Raw genomic sequence first — 19917 nt, 5'->3', positions numbered from 1 at the left:
ACAGTGACAGGTACCCACACACCTGTTCATAAAGAAACAGTGACAGTACCCACACACCTGTTCATAAAGAAACAGTGACAGTACTAACACACCTGTTCATAAAGAAACAGTGACAGTACCCACACACCTGTTCATAAAGAAACAGTGACAGTACTAACACACCTGTTCATAAAGAAACAGTGACAGTACCCACACACCTGTTCATAAAGAAACAGTGACAGTACCCACACACCTGTTCATAAAGAAACAGTGACAGTACTAACACACCTGTTCATAAAGAAACAGTGACAGTACCCACACACCTGTTCATAAAGAAACAGTGACAGTACTAACACACCTGTTCATAAAGAAACAGTGACAGTACCCACACACCTGTTCATAAAGAAACAGTGACAGTACCCACACACCTGTTCATAAAGAAACAGTGACAGTACTAACACACCTGTTCATAAAGAAACAGTGACAGTACCCACACACCTGTTCATAAAGACACAGTGACAGGAACCCACATACCTGTTCATAAAGAAACAGTGACAGTACCCACACACCTGTTCATAAAGAAACAGTGACAGGTACCCACATACCTGTTCATAAAGAAACAGTGACAGTACCCACACACCTGTTCATAAAGAAACAGTGACAGGTACCCACACACCTGTTCATAAAGAAACAGTGATAGTACTAACACACCTGTTCATAAAGACACAGTGACAGGTACCCACACACCTGTTCATAAAGAAACAGTGACAGGAACCCACATACCTGTTCATAAAGAAACAGTGAAAGGTACCCACACACCTGTTCATAAAGAAACAGTGACAGTACCCACACACCTGTTCATAAAGAAACAGTGACAGTACCCACACACCTGTTCATAAAGACACAGTGACAGTTCTAACACACCTGTTCATAAAGACACAGTGACAGTACTAACACACCTGTTCATAAAGACACAGTGACAGTTCTAACACACCTGTTCATAAAGACACAGTGACAGTACTAACACACCTGTTCATAAAGAAACAGTGACAGGTACCCACACACCTGTTCATAAAGAAACAGTGACAGTACCCACACACCTGTTCATAAAGAAACAGTGACAGTACTAACACACCTGTTCATAAAGAAACAGTGACAGTACCCACACACCTGTTCATAAAGAAACAGTGACAGTACTAACACACCTGTTCATAAAGAAACAGTGACAGTACCCACACACCTGTTCATAAAGAAACAGTGACAGTACTAACACACCTGTTCATAAAGAAACAGTGACAGTACTAACACACCTGTTCATAAAGAAACAGTGACAGTACCCACACACCTGTTCATAAAGAAACAGTGACAGTACTAACACACCTGTTCATAAAGAAACAGTGACAGTACCCACACACCTGTTCATAAAGAAACAGTGACAGTACCCACACACCTGTTCATAAAGAAACAGTGACAGTACTAACACACCTGTTCATAAAGAAACAGTGACAGTACCCACACACCTGTTCATAAAGACACAGTGACAGGAACCCACATACCTGTTCATAAAGAAACAGTGACAGTACCCACACACCTGTTCATAAAGAAACAGTGACAGGTACCCACATACCTGTTCATAAAGAAACAGTGACAGGAACCCACACACCTGTTCATAAAGAAACAGTGACAGGTACCCACACACCTGTTCATAAAGAAACAGTGACAGGTACCCACACACCTGTTCATAAAGAAACAGTGACAGGTACCCACATACCTGTTCATAAAGAAACAGTGACAGTACCCACACACCTGTTCATAAAGAAACAGTGACAGTACCCACACACCTGTTCATAAAGAAACAGTGACAGTACCCACACACCTGTTCATAAAGAAACAGTGACAGTACTAACACACCTGTTCATAAAGACACAGTGATAGGAACCCACACACCTGTTCATAAAGAAACAGTGACAGGTACCCACACACCTGTTCATAAAGAAACAGTGATAGTACCCACACACCTGTTCATAAAGAAACAGTGACAGGTACCCACACACCTGTTCATAAAGAAACAGTGATAGTACTAACACACCTGTTCATAAAGACACAGTGACAGGTACCCACACACCTGTTCATAAAGAAACAGTGACAGGAACCCACATACCTGTTCATAAAGAAACAGTGATAGTACCCACACACCTGTTCATAAAGAAACAGTGAAAGGTACCCACACACCTGTTCATAAAGAAACAGTGACAGTACCCACACACCTGTTCATAAAGAAACAGTGACAGTACTAACACACCTGTTCATAAAGACACAGTGACAGTTCTAACACACCTGTTCATAAAGAAACAGTGACAGTACTAACACACCTGTTCATAAAGAAACAGTGACAGTACCCACACACCTGTTCATAAAGAAACAGTGACAGTACCCACACACCTGTTCATAAAGAAACAGTGACAGTACTAACACACCTGTTCATAAAGAAACAGTGACAGTACCCACACACCTGTTCATAAAGAAACAGTGACAGTACTAACACACCTGTTCATAAAGAAACAGTGACAGTACCCACACACCTGTTCATAAAGAAACAGTGACAGTACCCACACACCTGTTCATAAAGAAACAGTGACAGTACTAACACACCTGTTCATAAAGAAACAGTGACAGTACCCACACACCTGTTCATAAAGACACAGTGACAGGAACCCACATACCTGTTCATAAAGAAACAGTGACAGTACCCACACACCTGTTCATAAAGAAACAGTGACAGGTACCCACATACCTGTTCATAAAGAAACAGTGACAGTACCCACACACCTGTTCATAAAGAAACAGTGACAGGAACCCACACACCTGTTCATAAAGAAACAGTGACAGGAACCCACATACCTGTTCATAAAGAAACAGTGACAGGAACCCACACACCTGTTCATAAAGAAACAGTGACAGGTACCCACACACCTGTTCATAAAGAAACAGTGACAGTACCCACACACCTGTTCATAAAGAAACAGTGACAGTACCCACACACCTGTTCATAAAGAAACAGTGACAGGAACCCACATACCTGTTCATAAAGAAACAGTGATAGTACCCACACACCTGTTCATAAAGACACAGTGACAGTACCCACATACCTGTTCATAAAGACACAGTGACAGGAACCCACACACCTGTTCATAAAGACACAGTGACAGTACCCACATACCTGTTCATAAAGAAACAGTGACAGGAACCCACACACCTGTTCATAAAGAAACAGTGACAGGTACCCACACACCTGTTCATAAAGAAACAGTGACAGTACTAACACACCTGTTCATAAAGAAACAGTGACAGGAACCCACACACCTGTTCATAAAGAAACAGTGACAGGAACCCACATACCTGTTCATAAAGAAACAGTGACAGGTACCCACACACCTGTTCATAAAGACACAGTGACAGTACTAACACACCTGTTCATAAAGAAACAGTGACAGGAACCCACACACCTGTTCATAAAAAAACAGTGACAGGTACCCACACACCTGTTCATAAAGAAACAATGATAGTACCCACACACCTGTTCATAAAGAAACAGTGACAGGTACCCACACACCTGTTCATAAAGAAACAGTGACAGGTACCCACACACCTGTTCATAAAGAAACAGTGATAGTACCCACACACCTGTTCATAAAGAAACAGTGACAGTACCCACACACCTGTTCATAAAGAAACAGTGACAGGTACCCACACACCTGTTCATAAAGACACAGTGACAGTACTAACACACCTGTTCATAAAGAAACAGTGACAGGTACCCACACACCTGTTCATAAAGACACAGTGACAGGTACCCACATACCTGTTCATAAAGAAACAGTGACAGTACTAACACACCTGTTCATAAAGACACAGTGACAGGTACCCACACACCTGTTCATAAAGAAACAGTGACAGTACTAACACACCTGTTCATAAAGACACAGTGACAGTACTAACACACCTGTTCATAAAGAAACAGTGACAGGTACCCACATACCTGTTCATAAAGAAACAGTGACAGGAACCCACACACCTGTTCATAAAGAAACAGTGACAGGAACCCACACACCTGTTCATAAAGAAACAGTGACAGTACTAACACACCTGTTCATAAAGAAACAGTGACAGGAACCCACACACCTGTTCATAAAGACACAGTGACAGTACCCACACACCTGTTCATAAAGACACAGTGATAGTACCCACACACCTGTTCATAAAGACACAGTGACAGTACCCACACACCTGTTCATAAAGAAACAGTGACAGGAACCCACACACCTGTTCATAAAGAAACAGTGACAGTACCCACACACCTGTTCATAAAGACACAGTGATAGTACTAACACACCTGTTCATAAAGACACAGTGACAGTACCCACACACCTGTTCATAAAGAAACAGTGACAGGAACCCACACACCTGTTCATAAAGAAACAGTGACAGGAACCCACATACCTGTTCATAAAGAAACAGTGACAGGAACCCACACACCTGTTCATAAAGAAACAGTGACAGGAACCCACACACCTGTTCATAAAGACACAGTGACAGTACCCACACACCTGTTCATAAAGACACAGTGACAGTACCCACACACCTGTTCATAAAGACACAGTGACAGTACCCACACACCTGTTCATAAAGAAACAGTGACAGTACCCACACACCTGTTCATAAAGAAACAGTGACAGGTACCCACATACCTGTTCATAAAGAAACAGTGACAGTACCCACATACCTGTTCATAAAGAAACAGTGACAGGAACCCACACACCTGTTCATAAAGAAACAGTGACAGGTACCCACACACCTGTTCATAAAGAAACAGTGACAGGAACCCACACACCTGTTCATAAAGAAACAGTGACAGTACTAACACACCTGTTCATAAAGAAACAGTGACAGGTACCCACACACCTGTTCATAAAGAAACAGTGACAGTACCCACACACCTGTTCATAAAGAAACAGTGACAGGTACCCACACACCTGTTCATAAAGAAACAGTGACAGGTACCCACACACCTGTTCATAAAGACACAGTGACAGGTACCCACACACCTGTTCATAAAGAAACAGTGACAGTACCCACACACCTGTTCATAAAGACACAGTGACAGTACTAACACACCTGTTCATAAAGAAACAGTGACAGTACCCACACACCTGTTCATAAAGACACAGTGACAGTACCCACACACCTGTTCATAAAGAAACAGTGACAGTACCCACACACCTGTTCATAAAGAAACAGTGACAGTACCCACACACCTGTTCATAAAGAAACAGTGACAGTACTAACACACCTGTTCATAAAGAAACAGTGACATGAACCCACACACCTGTTCATAAAGACACAGTGATAGTACCCACACACCTGTTCATAAAGAAACAGTGACAGTACCCACACACCTGTTCATAAAGAAACAGTGACAGTACTAACACACCTGTTCATAAAGAAACAGTGACAGGAACCCACACACCTGTTCATAAAGACACAGTGACAGTACCCACACACCTGTTCATAAAGACACAGTGATAGTACCCACACACCTGTTCATAAAGAAACAGTGACAGGAACCCACACACCTGTTCATAAAGACACAGTGACAGGTACCCACACACCTGTTCATAAAGACACAGTGACAGGTACCCACACACCTGTTCATAAAGAAACAGTGACAGGTACCCACACACCTGTTCATAAAGACACAGTGACAGTACCCACACACCTGTTCATAAAGAAACAGTGACAGGAACCCACACACCTGTTCATAAAGACACAGTGACAGGTACCCACACACCTGTTCATAAAGACACAGTGACAGGTACCCACACACCTGTTCATAAAGAAACAGTGACAGTACCCACACACCTGTTCATAAAGACACAGTGACAGTACCCACACACCTATTCATAAAGACACAGTGACAGGTACCCACACACCTGTTCATAAAGAAACAATGATAGTACCCACACACCTGTTCATAAAGAAACAGTGACAGTACCCACACACCTGTTCATAAAGAAACAGTGACAGGTACCCACACACCTGTTCATAAAGAAACAGTGACAGGTACCCACACACCTGTTCATAAAGAAACAGTGACAGGAACCCACACACCTGTTCATAAAGAAACAGTGATAGTACCCACACACCTGTTCATAAAGACACAGTGATAGTACCCACAAACCTGTTCATAAAGAAACAGTGACAGTACCCACACACCTAATGAATCCCTCTGTCTCCATAACTTACCAGTCTGGTGTTAATGAATCCCTCTGTCCCCATAACTCACCAGTCTGGTGTTAATGAATCCCTCTGTCCCCATAACTCACCAGTCTGGTGTTAATGAATCCTTCTGTCTCCATAACACACCAGTCTGGTGTTAATGAATCCCTCTGTCCCAATAACTCACCAGTCTGGTGTTAATGAATCCATCTGTCCCCATAACTCACCATTCTGGTGTTAATGAATCCCTCTGTCTCCATAAGTCACCAGTCTGGTGTTAATGAATCCCTCTGTCCCCATAACTCACCAGTCTGGTGTTAATGAATCCCTCTGTCCCAATAATTCACCAGTCTGGTGTTAATGAATCCCTCTGTCCCCATAACTCACCAGTCTGATGTTAATGAATCCCTCTGTCCCCATAACTCACCAGTATGGTGTTAATGAATCCCTCTGTCCCAATAACTCACCAGTCTGGTGTTTCCTATTGATAGGATGAAGTCAAAGAATGGCTCCAAACCAGCATGGTGTGCAGGGGAGTTCTCTTGGATCTGGAAATAGAGTAGCCTAATAAGTTAGATAACATGTGTTTACAGCAGGTTTCATCCAGGGGACAATGACTGCCTCCTCTCATTGAAGCCACTGAAGTTCAAGGCAGGCCGTGGTACTGCAGGTATTGTTTTAACAAAATTGGATAGTGAACAGGAAAAATGACAATATCCGTGGTCAATCTTGGTGTAAATAAATACAATCATGGTACCAAGAGATGGTTTCTAACACCTTGGTTTCTAACATGTCCTTGAACCGATTATTTACAAAAACAAAAATCGCACACAGAAGAAGTCATAAGGATAATTTATTTGTTAATGGCAGCCTGCAGTACCCCGGTTGACCTTCAACTTGAGTTAATCATTGAGAGGGGGCAGCACTGAGCTAGCCTGCAACGTCACTTCCAGTTGCTCAAACTGCGCATAAATAAAACACTAAACAAGAAGGGTGTTCATGGGAGGTCAACACGGAAGATGCCACTGCTGTCCAAAAAAACATTGCCGCACGTCTGAAATTTTACATTTTTGAATGCTTAGCAGGACAGAAAAATATTCCAATTCATGCACCCCACACCATAAGACTCCTGAACATCTACTCTAATGGCTACCCAGACTATTTGCATTGCCCCCCCACCATCTTTTATACTGCTGCTACTCTGTTATTATCTATGCATAGTTACTTTAATAACTCTACATACAGGTACACATTACCTCAATTACCTCGACTAACCGCATTGTTGGTTAAGGGCTTGTAAGTAAGCATTTCACTGTAAGGTACCTGTTGTATTCAGCATTTCACTGTAAGGTCTACCTACACCTGTTGTATTCGGCGCACGTGACAAATAACATTTGATTTGATCAACCGAACATCCCTGGTCATCCCTACTGTCTCTGATCTGGAGGACTCACTAAACAGACAACATCCCTGGTCATCCCTACTGTCTCTGATCTGGAGGACTCACTAAACAGAGAACATCCCTGGTCGTCCCTACTGTCTCTGATCTAGAGGACTCACTAAACAGAGAACATCCCTGGTCATCCCTACTGTCTCTGATCTGGAGGACTCACTAAACAGAGAACATCCCTGGTCGTCCCTACTGTCTCTGATCTGGAGGACTCACTAAACAGAGAACATCCCTGGTCATCTCTACTGTCTCTGATCTGAAGGACTCACTAAACAGAGAATATCCCTGGTCATCTCTACTGCCTCTGATCTAGAGGACTCACTAAACAGAGAACATCCCTGGTCATCCCTACTGCCTCTGATCTGGAGGACTCACTAAACAGAGAACATCCCTGGTCATCCCTACTGTCTCTGATCTGGAGGACTCACTAAACAGAGAACATCCCTGGTCATCCCTACTGCCTCTGATCTGGAGGACTCACTAAACAGAGAACATCCCTGGTCGTCCCTACTGCCTCTGATCTGGAGGACTCACTAAACAGAGAACATCCCTGGTCATCCCTACTGTCTCTGATCTGGAGGACTCACTAAACAGAGAACATCCCTGGTCATCCCTACTGTCTCTGATCTGGAGGACTCACTAAACAGAGAACATCCCTGGTCATCCCTACTGCCTCTGATCTGGAGGACTCACTAAACAGAGAACATCCCTGGTCATCCCTACTGCCTCTGATCTGGAGGACTCACTAAACAGAGAACATCCCTGGTCATCCCTACTGCCTCTGATGTGGAGGACTCACTAAACAGAGAACATCCCTGGTCATCCCTACTGCCTCTGATCTGGAGGACTCACTAAACAGAGAACATCCCTGGTCGTCCCTACTGTCTCTGATCTGGAGGACTCACTAAACAGAGAACATCCCTGGTCATCCCTACTGTCTCTGATCTGGAGGACTCACTAAACAGAGAAAATCCCTGGTCATCCCTACTGCCTCTGATCTGGAGGACTCACTAAACAGAGAAAATCCCTGGTCATCCTTACTGATCTGGAGGACTCACTAAACAGAGAACATCCCTGGTCATCCCTACTGATCTGGAGGACTCACTAAACAGAGAACATCCCTGGTCGTCCCTACTGTCTCTGATCTGGAGGACTCACTAAACAGAGAACATCCCTGGTCATCCCTACTGCGTCTGATCTGGAGGACTCACTAAACAGAGAACATCCCTGGTCGTCCCTACTGCCTCTGATCTGGAGGACTCACTAAACAGAGAACATCCCTGGTCATCCCTACTGTCTCTGATCTGGAGGACTCACTAAACAGAGAACATCCCTGGTCATCCCTACTGTCTCTGATCTGGAGGACTCACTAAACAGAGAACATCCCTGGTCATCCCTACTGCCTCTGATCTGGAGGACTCACTAAACAGAGAACATCCCTGGTCATCCCTACTGCCTCTGATCTGGAGGACTCACTAAACAGAGAACATCCCTGGTCATCCTTACTGTCTCTGATCTGGAGGACTCACTAAACAGAGAACATCCCTGGTCATCCCTACTGATCTGGAGGACTCACTAAACAGAGAACATCCCTGGTCATCCCTACTGATCTGGAGGACTCACTAAACAGAGAACATCCATGGTCATCTCTACTGCCTCTGGTCTGGAGGACTCACTAAACAGAGAACATCCCTGGTCATCCCTACTGATCTGGAGGACTCACTAAACAGAGAACATCCCTGGTCATCCCTACTGATCTGGAGGACTCACTAAACAGAGAACATCCCTGGTCATCCCTACTGCCTCTGGTCTGGAGGACTCACTAAACAGAGAACATCCCTGGTCATCCCTACTGTCTCTGATCTGGAGGACTCACTAAACAGAGAACATCCCTGGTCATCCCTACTGCCTCTGATCTGGAGGACTCACTAAACAGAGAACATCCCTGGTCATCCCTACTGCCTCTGATCTGGAGGACTCACTAAACAGAGAACATCCCTGGTCATCCCTACTGCCTCTGATCAGGAGGACTCACTAAACAGAGAACATCCCTGGTCATCCCTACTGATCTGGAGGACTCACTAAACAGAGAACATCCCTGGTCATCCCTACTGATCTGGAGGACTCACTAAACAGAGAACATCCATGGTCATCTCTACTGCCTCTGGTCTGGAGGACTCACTAAACAGAGAACATCCCTGGTCATCCCTACTGATCTGGAGGACTCACTAAACAGAGAACATCCCTGGTCATCCCTACTGATCTGGAGGACTCACTAAACAGAGAACATCCCTGGTCATCCCTACTGCCTCTGGTCTGGAGGACTCACTAAACAGAGAACATCCCTGGTCATCTCTACTGCCTCTGATCTAGAGGACTCACTAAACAGAGAACATCCCTGGTCATCCCTACTGCCTCTGATCTGGAGGACTCACTAAACAGAGAATATCCCTGGTCATCCCTACTGCCTCTGATCTGGAGGACTCACTAAACAGAGAACATTTCTGGTCATCCCTACTGCCTCTGATCTGGAGGACTCACTAAACAGAGAACATTTCTGGTCATCCCTACTGCCTCTGATGTGGAGGACTCACTAAACAGAGAACATCCCTGGTCATCCCTACTGTCTCTGATCTGGTGGACTCACTAAACAGAAAACATCCCTGGTCATCCCTACTGCCTCTGATCTGGAGGACTCACTAAACAGAGAACATCCCTGGTCATCCCTACTGTCTCTGATCTGGAGGACTCACTAAACAGAGAACATCCCTGGTCATCCCTACTGCCTCTGATCAGGAGGACTCACTAAACAGAGAACATCCCTGGTCATCCCTACTGTCTCTGATCTGGAGGACTCACTAAACAGAGAACATCCCTGGTCATCCCTACTGATCTGGAGGACTCACTAAACAGAGAACATCCCTGGTCATCCCTACTGATCTGGAGGACTCACTAAACAGAGAACATCCATGGTCATCTCTACTGCCTCTGGTCTGGAGGACTCACTAAACAGAGAACATCCCTGGTCATCCCTACTGATCTGGAGGACTCACTAAACAGAGAACATCCCTGGTCATCCCTACTGCCTCTGGTCTGGAGGACTCACTAAACAGAGAACATCCCTGGTCATCCCTACTGCCTCTGATCTGGAGGACTCACTAAACAGAGAACATCCCTGGTCGTCCCTACTGTCTCTGATCTGGAGGACTCACTAAACAGAGAACATCCCTGGTCATCCCTACTGCCTCTGATCTGGAGGACTCACTAAACAGAGAACATCCCTGGTCGTCCCTACTGCCTCTGATCTGGAGGACTCACTAAACAGAGAACATCCCTGGTCATCCCTACTGTCTCTGATCTGGAGGACTCACTAAACAGAGAACATCCCTGGTCATCCCTACTGTCTCTGATCTGGAGGACTCACTAAACAGAGAATATCCCTGGTCATCCCTACTGTCTCTGATCTGGAGGACTCACTAAACAGAGAACATCCCTGGTCATCCCTACTGTCTCTGATCTGGAGGACTCACTAAACAGAGAAAATCCCTGGTCATCCCTACTGCCTCTGATCTGGAGGACTCACTAAACAGAGAAAATCCCTGGTCATCCCTACTGTCTCTGATCAGGAGGACTCACTAAACAGAGAACATCCCTGGTCATCCCTACTGTCTCTGATCTGGAGGACTCACTAAACAGAGAACATCCCTGGTCATCCCTACTGATCTGTAGGACTCACTAAACAGAGAACATCCCTGGTCATCCCTACTGGTCTGGAGGACTCACTAAACAGAGAACATCCCTGGTCATCCCTACTGTCTCTGATCTGGAGGACTCACTAAACAGAGAACATCCCTGCTCATCCCTACTGCCTCTGATCTGGAGGACTCACTAAACAGAGAACATCCCTGGTCATCCCTACTGATCTGGAGGACTCACTAACCAGAGAACATCCCTGGTCATCCTTACTGTCTCTGATCTGGAGGACTCACTAAACAGAGAACATCCCTGGTCATCCCTACTGTCTCTGATCTGGAGGACTCACTAAACAGAGAACATCCCTGCTCATCCCTACTGCCTCTGATCTGGAGGACTCACTAAACAGAGAACATCCCTCGTCATCCCTACTGATCTGGAGGACTCACTAAACAGAGAACATCCCTGGTCATCCTTACTGTCTCTGATCTGGAGGACTCACTAAACAGAGATCATCCCTGGTCATCCCTACTGATCTGGAGGACTCACTAACCAGAGAACATCCCTGGTCATCCTTACTGTCTCTGATCTGGCGGACTCACTAAACAGAGAACATCCCTGGTCATCCCTACTGCCTCTGATCTGGAGGACTCACTAAACAGAGAACATCCCTGGTCATCCCTACTGATCTGGAGGACTCACTAAACAGAGAACATCCCTGGTCATCCCTACTGCCTCTGGTCTGGAGGACTCACTAAACAGAGAACATCCCTGGTCATCCCTACTGCCTCTGATCTGGAGGACTCACTAAACAGAGAACATCCCTGGTCGTCCCTACTGTCTCTGATCTGGAGGACTCACTAAACAGAGAACATCCCTGGTCATCCCTACTGCCTCTGATCTGGAGGACTCACTAAACAGAGAACATCCCTGGTCGTCCCTACTGCCTCTGATCTGGAGGACTCACTAAACAGAGAACATCCCTGGTCATCCCTACTGTCTCTGATCTGGAGGACTCACTAAACAGAGAACATCCCTGGTCATCCCTACTGTCTCTGATCTGGAGGACTCACTAAACAGAGAATATCCCTGGTCATCCCTACTGTCTCTGATCTGGAGGACTCACTAAACAGAGAACATCCCTGGTCATCCCTACTGTCTCTGATCTGGAGGACTCACTAAACAGAGAAAATCCCTGGTCATCCCTACTGCCTCTGATCTGGAGGACTCACTAAACAGAGAAAATCCCTGGTCATCCCTACTGTCTCTGATCAGGAGGACTCACTAAACAGAGAACATCCCTGGTCATCCCTACTGTCTCTGATCTGGAGGACTCACTAAACAGAGAACATCCCTGGTCATCCCTACTGATCTGTAGGACTCACTAAACAGAGAACATCCCTGGTCATCCCTACTGGTCTGGAGGACTCACTAAACAGAGAACATCCCTGGTCATCCCTACTGTCTCTGATCTGGAGGACTCACTAAACAGAGAACATCCCTGCTCATCCCTACTGCCTCTGATCTGGAGGACTCACTAAACAGAGAACATCCCTGGTCATCCCTACTGATCTGGAGGACTCACTAACCAGAGAACATCCCTGGTCATCCTTACTGTCTCTGATCTGGAGGACTCACTAAACAGAGAACATCCCTGCTCATCCCTACTGCCTCTGATCTGGAGGACTCACTAAACAGAGAACATCCCTCGTCATCCCTACTGATCTGGAGGACTCACTAAACAGAGAACATCCCTGGTCATCCTTACTGTCTCTGATCTGGAGGACTCACTAAACAGAGATCATCCCTGGTCATCCCTACTGATCTGGAGGACTCACTAACCAGAGAACATCCCTGGTCATCCTTACTGTCTCTGATCTGGCGGACTCACTAAACAGAGAACATCCCTGGTCATCCCTACTGTCTCTGATCTGGAGGACTCACTAAACAGAGAACATCCCTGGTCATCCCTACTGTCTCTGATCTGGAGGACTCACTAAACAGAGAATATCCCTGGTCATCCCTACTGTCTCTGATCTGGAGGACTCACTAAACAGAGAACATCCCTGGTCATCCCTACTGTCTCTGATCTGGAGGACTCACTAAACAGAGAAAATCCCTGGTCATCCCTACTGCCTCTGATCTGGAGGACTCACTAAACAGAGAAAATCCCTGGTCATCCCTACTGTCTCTGATCAGGAGGACTCACTAAACAGAGAACATCCCTGGTCATCCCTACTGTCTCTGATCTGGAGGACTCACTAAACAGAGAACATCCCTGGTCATCCCTACTGATCTGTAGGACTCACTAAACAGAGAACATCCCTGGTCATCCCTACTGGTCTGGAGGACTCACTAAACAGAGAACATCCCTGGTCATCCCTACTGTCTCTGATCTGGAGGACTCACTAAACAGAGAACATCCCTGCTCATCCCTACTGCCTCTGATCTGGAGGACTCACTAAACAGAGAACATCCCTGGTCATCCCTACTGATCTGGAGGACTCACTAACCAGAGAACATCCCTGGTCATCCTTACTGTCTCTGATCTGGAGGACTCACTAAACAGAGAACATCCCTGGTCATCCCTACTGTCTCTGATCTGGAGGACTCACTAAACAGAGAACATCCCTGCTCATCCCTACTGCCTCTGATCTGGAGGACTCACTAAACAGAGAACATCCCTCGTCATCCCTACTGATCTGGAGGACTCACTAAACAGAGAACATCCCTGGTCATCCTTACTGTCTCTGATCTGGAGGACTCACTAAACAGAGATCATCCCTGGTCATCCCTACTGATCTGGAGGACTCACTAACCAGAGAACATCCCTGGTCATCCTTACTGTCTCTGATCTGGCGGACTCACTAAACAGAGAACATCCCTGGTCATCCCTACTGCCTCTGATCTGGAGGACTCACTAAACAGAGAACATCCCTCGTCATCCCTACTGATCTGGAGGACTCACTAAACAGAGAACATCCCTGGTCATCCCTACTGCCTCTGGTCTGGAGGACTCACTAAACAGAGAACATCCCTGGTCATCCCTACTGCCTCTGATCTGGAGGACTCACTAAACAGAGAACATCCCTGGTCGTCCCTACTGTCTCTGATCTGGAGGACTCACTAAACAGAGAACATCCCTGGTCATCCCTACTGCCTCTGATCTGGAGGACTCACTAAACAGAGAACATCCCTGGTCGTCCCTACTGCCTCTGATCTGGAGGACTCACTAAACAGAGAACATCCCTGGTCATCCCTACTGTCTCTGATCTGGAGGACTCACTAAACAGAGAACATCCCTGGTCATCCCTACTGTCTCTGATCTGGAGGACTCACTAAACAGAGAATATCCCTGGTCATCCCTACTGTCTCTGATCTGGAGGACTCACTAAACAGAGAACATCCCTGGTCATCCCTACTGTCTCTGATCTGGAGGACTCACTAAACAGAGAAAATCCCTGGTCATCCCTACTGCCTCTGATCTGGAGGACTCACTAAACAGAGAAAATCCCTGGTCATCCCTACTGTCTCTGATCAGGAGGACTCACTAAACAGAGAACATCCCTGGTCATCCCTACTGTCTCTGATCTGGAGGACTCACTAAACAGAGAACATCCCTGGTCATCCCTACTGATCTGTAGGACTCACTAAACAGAGAACATCCCTGGTCATCCCTACTGGTCTGGAGGACTCACTAAACAGAGAACATCCCTGGTCATCCCTACTGTCTCTGATCTGGAGGACTCACTAAACAGAGAACATCCCTGCTCATCCCTACTGCCTCTGATCTGGAGGACTCACTAAACAGAGAACATCCCTGGTCATCCCTACTGATCTGGAGGACTCACTAACCAGAGAACATCCCTGGTCATCCTTACTGTCTCTGATCTGGAGGACTCACTAAACAGAGAACATCCCTGCTCATCCCTACTGCCTCTGATCTGGAGGACTCACTAAACAGAGAACATCCCTCGTCATCCCTACTGATCTGGAGGACTCACTAAACAGAGAACATCCCTGGTCATCCTTACTGTCTCTGATCTGGAGGACTCACTAAACAGAGATCATCCCTGGTCATCCCTACTGATCTGGAGGACTCACTAACCAGAGAACATCCCTGGTCATCCTTACTGTCTCTGATCTGGCGGACTCACTAAACAGAGAACATCCCTGGTCATCCCTACTGTCTCTGATCTGGAGGACTCACTAAACAGAGAACATCCCTGGTCATCCCTACTGTCTCTGATCTGGAGGACTCACTAAACAGAGAATATCCCTGGTCATCCCTACTGTCTCTGATCTGGAGGACTCACTAAACAGAGAACATCCCTGGTCATCCCTACTGTCTCTGATCTGGAGGACTCACTAAACAGAGAAAATCCCTGGTCATCCCTACTGCCTCTGGTCTGGAGGACTCACTAAACAGAGAACATCCCTGGTCATCCCTACTGCCTCTGATCTGGAGGACTCACTAAACAGAGAACATCCCTGGTCGTCCCTACTGTCTCTGATCTGGAGGACTCACTAAACAGAGAACATCCCTGGTCATCCCTACTGCCTCTGATCTGTAGGACTCACTAAACAGAGAACATCCCTGGTCGTCCCTACTGCCTCTGATCTGGAGGACTCACTAAACAGAGAACATCCCTGGTCATCCCTACTGTCTCTGATCTGGAGGACTCACTAAACAGAGAACATCCCTGGTCATCCCTACTGTCTCTGATCTGGAGGACTCACTAAACAGAGAATATCCCTGGTCATCCCTACTGTCTCTGATCTGGAGGACTCACTAAACAGAGAACATCCCTGGTCATCCCTACTGTCTCTGATCTGGAGGACTCACTAAACAGAGAAAATCCCTGGTCATCCCTACTGCCTCTGATCTGGAGGACTCACTAAACAGAGAAAATCCCTGGTCATCCCTACTGTCTCTGATCAGGAGGACTCACTAAACAGAGAACATCCCTGGTCATCCCTACTGTCTCTGATCTGGAGGACTCACTAAACAGAGAACATCCCTGGTCATCCCTACTGGTCTGGAGGACTCACTAAACAGAGAACATCCCTGGTCATCCCTACTGTCTCTGATCTGGAGGACTCACTAAACAGAGAACATCCCTGCTCATCCCTACTGCCTCTGATCTGGAGGACTCACTAAACAGAGAACATCCCTGGTCATCCCTACTGATCTGGAGGACTCACTAACCAGAGAACATCCCTGGTCATCCTTACTGTCTCTGATCTGGAGGACTCACTAAACAGAGAACATCCCTGCTCATCCCTACTGCCTCTGATCTGGAGGACTCACTAAACAGAGAACATCCCTCGTCATCCCTACTGATCTGGAGGACTCACTAAACAGAGAACATCCCTGGTCATCCTTACTGTCTCTGATCTGGAGGACTCACTAAACAGAGATCATCCCTGGTCATCCCTACTGATCTGGAGGACTCACTAACCAGAGAACATCCCTGGTCATCCTTACTGTCTCTGATCTGGCGGACTCACTAAACAGAGAACATCCCTGGTCATCCCTACTGTCTCTGATCTGGAGGACTCACTAAACAGAGAACATCCCTGGTCATCCCTACTGTCTCTGATCTGGAGGACTCACTAAACAGAGAATATCCCTGGTCATCCCTACTGTCTCTGATCTGGAGGACTCACTAAACAGAGAACATCCCTGGTCATCCCTACTGTCTCTGATCTGGAGGACTCACTAAACAGAGAAAATCCCTGGTCATCCCTACTGCCTCTGATCTGGAGGACTCACTAAACAGAGAAAATCCCTGGTCATCCCTACTGTCTCTGATCAGGAGGACTCACTAAACAGAGAACATCCCTGGTCATCCCTACTGTCTCTGATCTGGAGGACTCACTAAACAGAGAACATCCCTGGTCATCCCTACTGATCTGTAGGACTCACTAAACAGAGAACATCCCTGGTCATCCCTACTGGTCTGGAGGACTCACTAAACAGAGAACATCCCTGGTCATCCCTACTGTCTCTGATCTGGAGGACTCACTAAACAGAGAACATCCCTGCTCATCCCTACTGCCTCTGATCTGGAGGACTCACTAAACAGAGAACATCCCTGGTCATCCCTACTGATCTGGAGGACTCACTAACCAGAGAACATCCCTGGTCATCCTTACTGTCTCTGATCTGGAGGACTCACTAAACAGAGAACATCCCTGGTCATCCCTACTGTCTCTGATCTGGAGGACTCACTAAACAGAGAACATCCCTGCTCATCCCTACTGCCTCTGATCTGGAGGACTCACTAAACAGAGAACATCCCTCGTCATCCCTACTGATCTGGAGGACTCACTAAACAGAGAACATCCCTGGTCATCCTTACTGTCTCTGATCTGGAGGACTCACTAAACAGAGATCATCCCTGGTCATCCCTACTGATCTGGAGGACTCACTAACCAGAGAACATCCCTGGTCATCCTTACTGTCTCTGATCTGGCGGACTCACTAAACAGAGAACATCCCTGGTCATCCCTACTGCCTCTGATCTGGAGGACTCACTAAACAGAGAACATCCCTGGTCATCCCTACTGATCTGGAGGACTCACTAAACAGAGAACATCCCTGGTCATCCTTACTGTCTCTGATCTGGCGGACTCACTAAACCGACATGTTTTGCTTGTCAATGATGTCTGAGTGTGGAGCGTGACCCTGGCTATCCGTAAATAAATAAAAACTAGAAAATGGTGCCATCTGGTTTGCTTAATATAAAGAATTTGAAATGATTTATACTTTTACTTTTGATACTTAAGTATATTTTAAACCAAATACTTTTAGACTTTTACTTGAGTCATTTTCTATGAAGGTATCTTTACTTTTACAGAAGTCTGACAGTTGGGTACTTCTCCACCACTGGCATCATCTGCTCTAATTCACTCACCAAACAGTAATTCAAGAAGATTTGAATGCATATTCCCATGAAACTGATTGTGATCAATCAAATGATTGGAAAAGAGATGCAGTTTGGACGTGTCAACGGTAGGTAAAACGTGAAGAATTATCAGTGATGAGGTAGTGTGAAATTAGGTATGACTAACTTGGTGTTTGAGGCTATTAAAAATAGAAAATGTTTGAGACAATATGTGTGGGCATAGACATACGTTGCAATTGGAGGCTGCATGTTATGCATATTCTATAACAGCTAGTTGATGATCCTTGTTGGATAATGACATGCTGGCGACATCTGTCCGCACAAACTCTGATTGTGGGAATGATGACGTCATTTACACTTCTGGTACCCCAATGACATATGTAGCACATGGGGACATGTGAAATTTACTCCAGCTAGTTTTTCGCGCCGCGACAACCGGTAAAACGCTTCAGTAGGGCGGTGACAACCGGTAAAACGCTTCAGTAGGGCGGTGACGTGGGTGAACCAGGCAGAGGTCCCGGGTTCGCGTCAGGGCCGAAACGAGAGGAACTCACTAAAGCAAGCAGCGTGACGTCCTTTATACATATATAACACACATAACGTTATCTCCTAATAACATGGCACTGCAGAAGTTAGTCCCCAAAACGCAACCAATAGATTGTAAACAGTATAGCTGATGGTGTAACGAACCAAGCAGAGGAAAAGAGATGTGTCAGTGCCTCTTCATTATCACAGACATAACGTTACAGAGCAGAAGGCAGTCTAGATGTCAAAATTGTTGATTTCTGCTAAATATATATATATATATATATATATATATATATATATATATATATATATATATATATATATATATATATATATATATAAACAGCACACTGTCTTGAAATCCTACTATACTGTTTGCTAGGCTGGCTAGCATCTTTAGCAACCTACCCCATGGACATGGTATCCACTTGCCCCCCCGTCGGGTACTATTGAGCTTTGACTTATGCCCATCGCAAACTACCGTTCCAGTTGTTTTTTAACTAAGGTGAGGTAGTACTGTCATTTTGAATGTGTTGTCTTAGCCGAGGAGATATGCCTCCACGTCGCACAGAAACTACTCTGTATGCAGCCAGGCTAAAGTAACAAACAGAGACGACGTGCCAGACGCATCGAGCGGTGTGGATTCACAGCCTGGAGCAAAGATGTCAAGTCCACTCTGTGTTCGATTAGTATGAAAAGATAAAAAGTACAAATCCTCTTAACACTTGAAAAAGGCAACTGACAAATGATTATTACAAGTGTCAAAAGTATTTTTTTGTACACGTGATTTTTTCACCTGCCCAGTGTGAGTTAACAGGTCATTTGAAAGCTTGTTATGGTCATTTTTAACGTGTTCTTTACACCTGTCCATTGACAGGTGATTTGAACGCTTATGTCCACCAGGGGGCGTCAAAGCCATCCACCCAGCTCCCTGCACCAGGGAAAGGAGGGGAGAGGGCCGGAGAGGGGTGGGGCCGAGCCCTGGAGAGGTGGCCTGATCTCCGCAAGGCTGACATTCCAGCCAGCTTCTTGCCCCAATCAAAGGCCTCAGACTGTCCTCCACACAACAGGCCCAAAAAG

At 46.0% G+C, this 19917-nt stretch overlaps 1 protein-coding gene across 1 annotated transcript in view; it reads right to left on the bottom strand.

Moving 5' to 3' along the window:
* The window catches only part of LOC110536523 (Golgi reassembly-stacking protein 1), a 38318-nt gene extending 18841 nt beyond the window's left edge, over positions 1-19477 (bottom strand). The window contains exons 1-2 of the mRNA XM_036934647.2: positions 19246-19477; positions 6723-6803 (exon numbers count right to left, since the gene is read on the bottom strand). Coding sequence (XP_036790542.1) covers positions 6723-6803; positions 19246-19308 — 144 coding nt within the window. The 5' untranslated portion in view covers positions 19309-19477. The remainder of the gene's footprint in view (positions 1-6722; positions 6804-19245) is intronic.
* Positions 19478-19917: the final 440 nt, after the last annotated feature.

The sequence above is a fragment of the Oncorhynchus mykiss genome, chromosome 11 (assembly GCF_057628025.1).
Source record: "Oncorhynchus mykiss isolate SJ-2025 chromosome 11, ASM5762802v1, whole genome shotgun sequence".
Classification (NCBI taxonomy): domain Eukaryota; kingdom Metazoa; phylum Chordata; class Actinopteri; order Salmoniformes; family Salmonidae; genus Oncorhynchus; species Oncorhynchus mykiss.
Note: the sequence above shows the minus strand (reverse complement) of the source record. Positions and strands in the feature narration are given on the sequence as shown.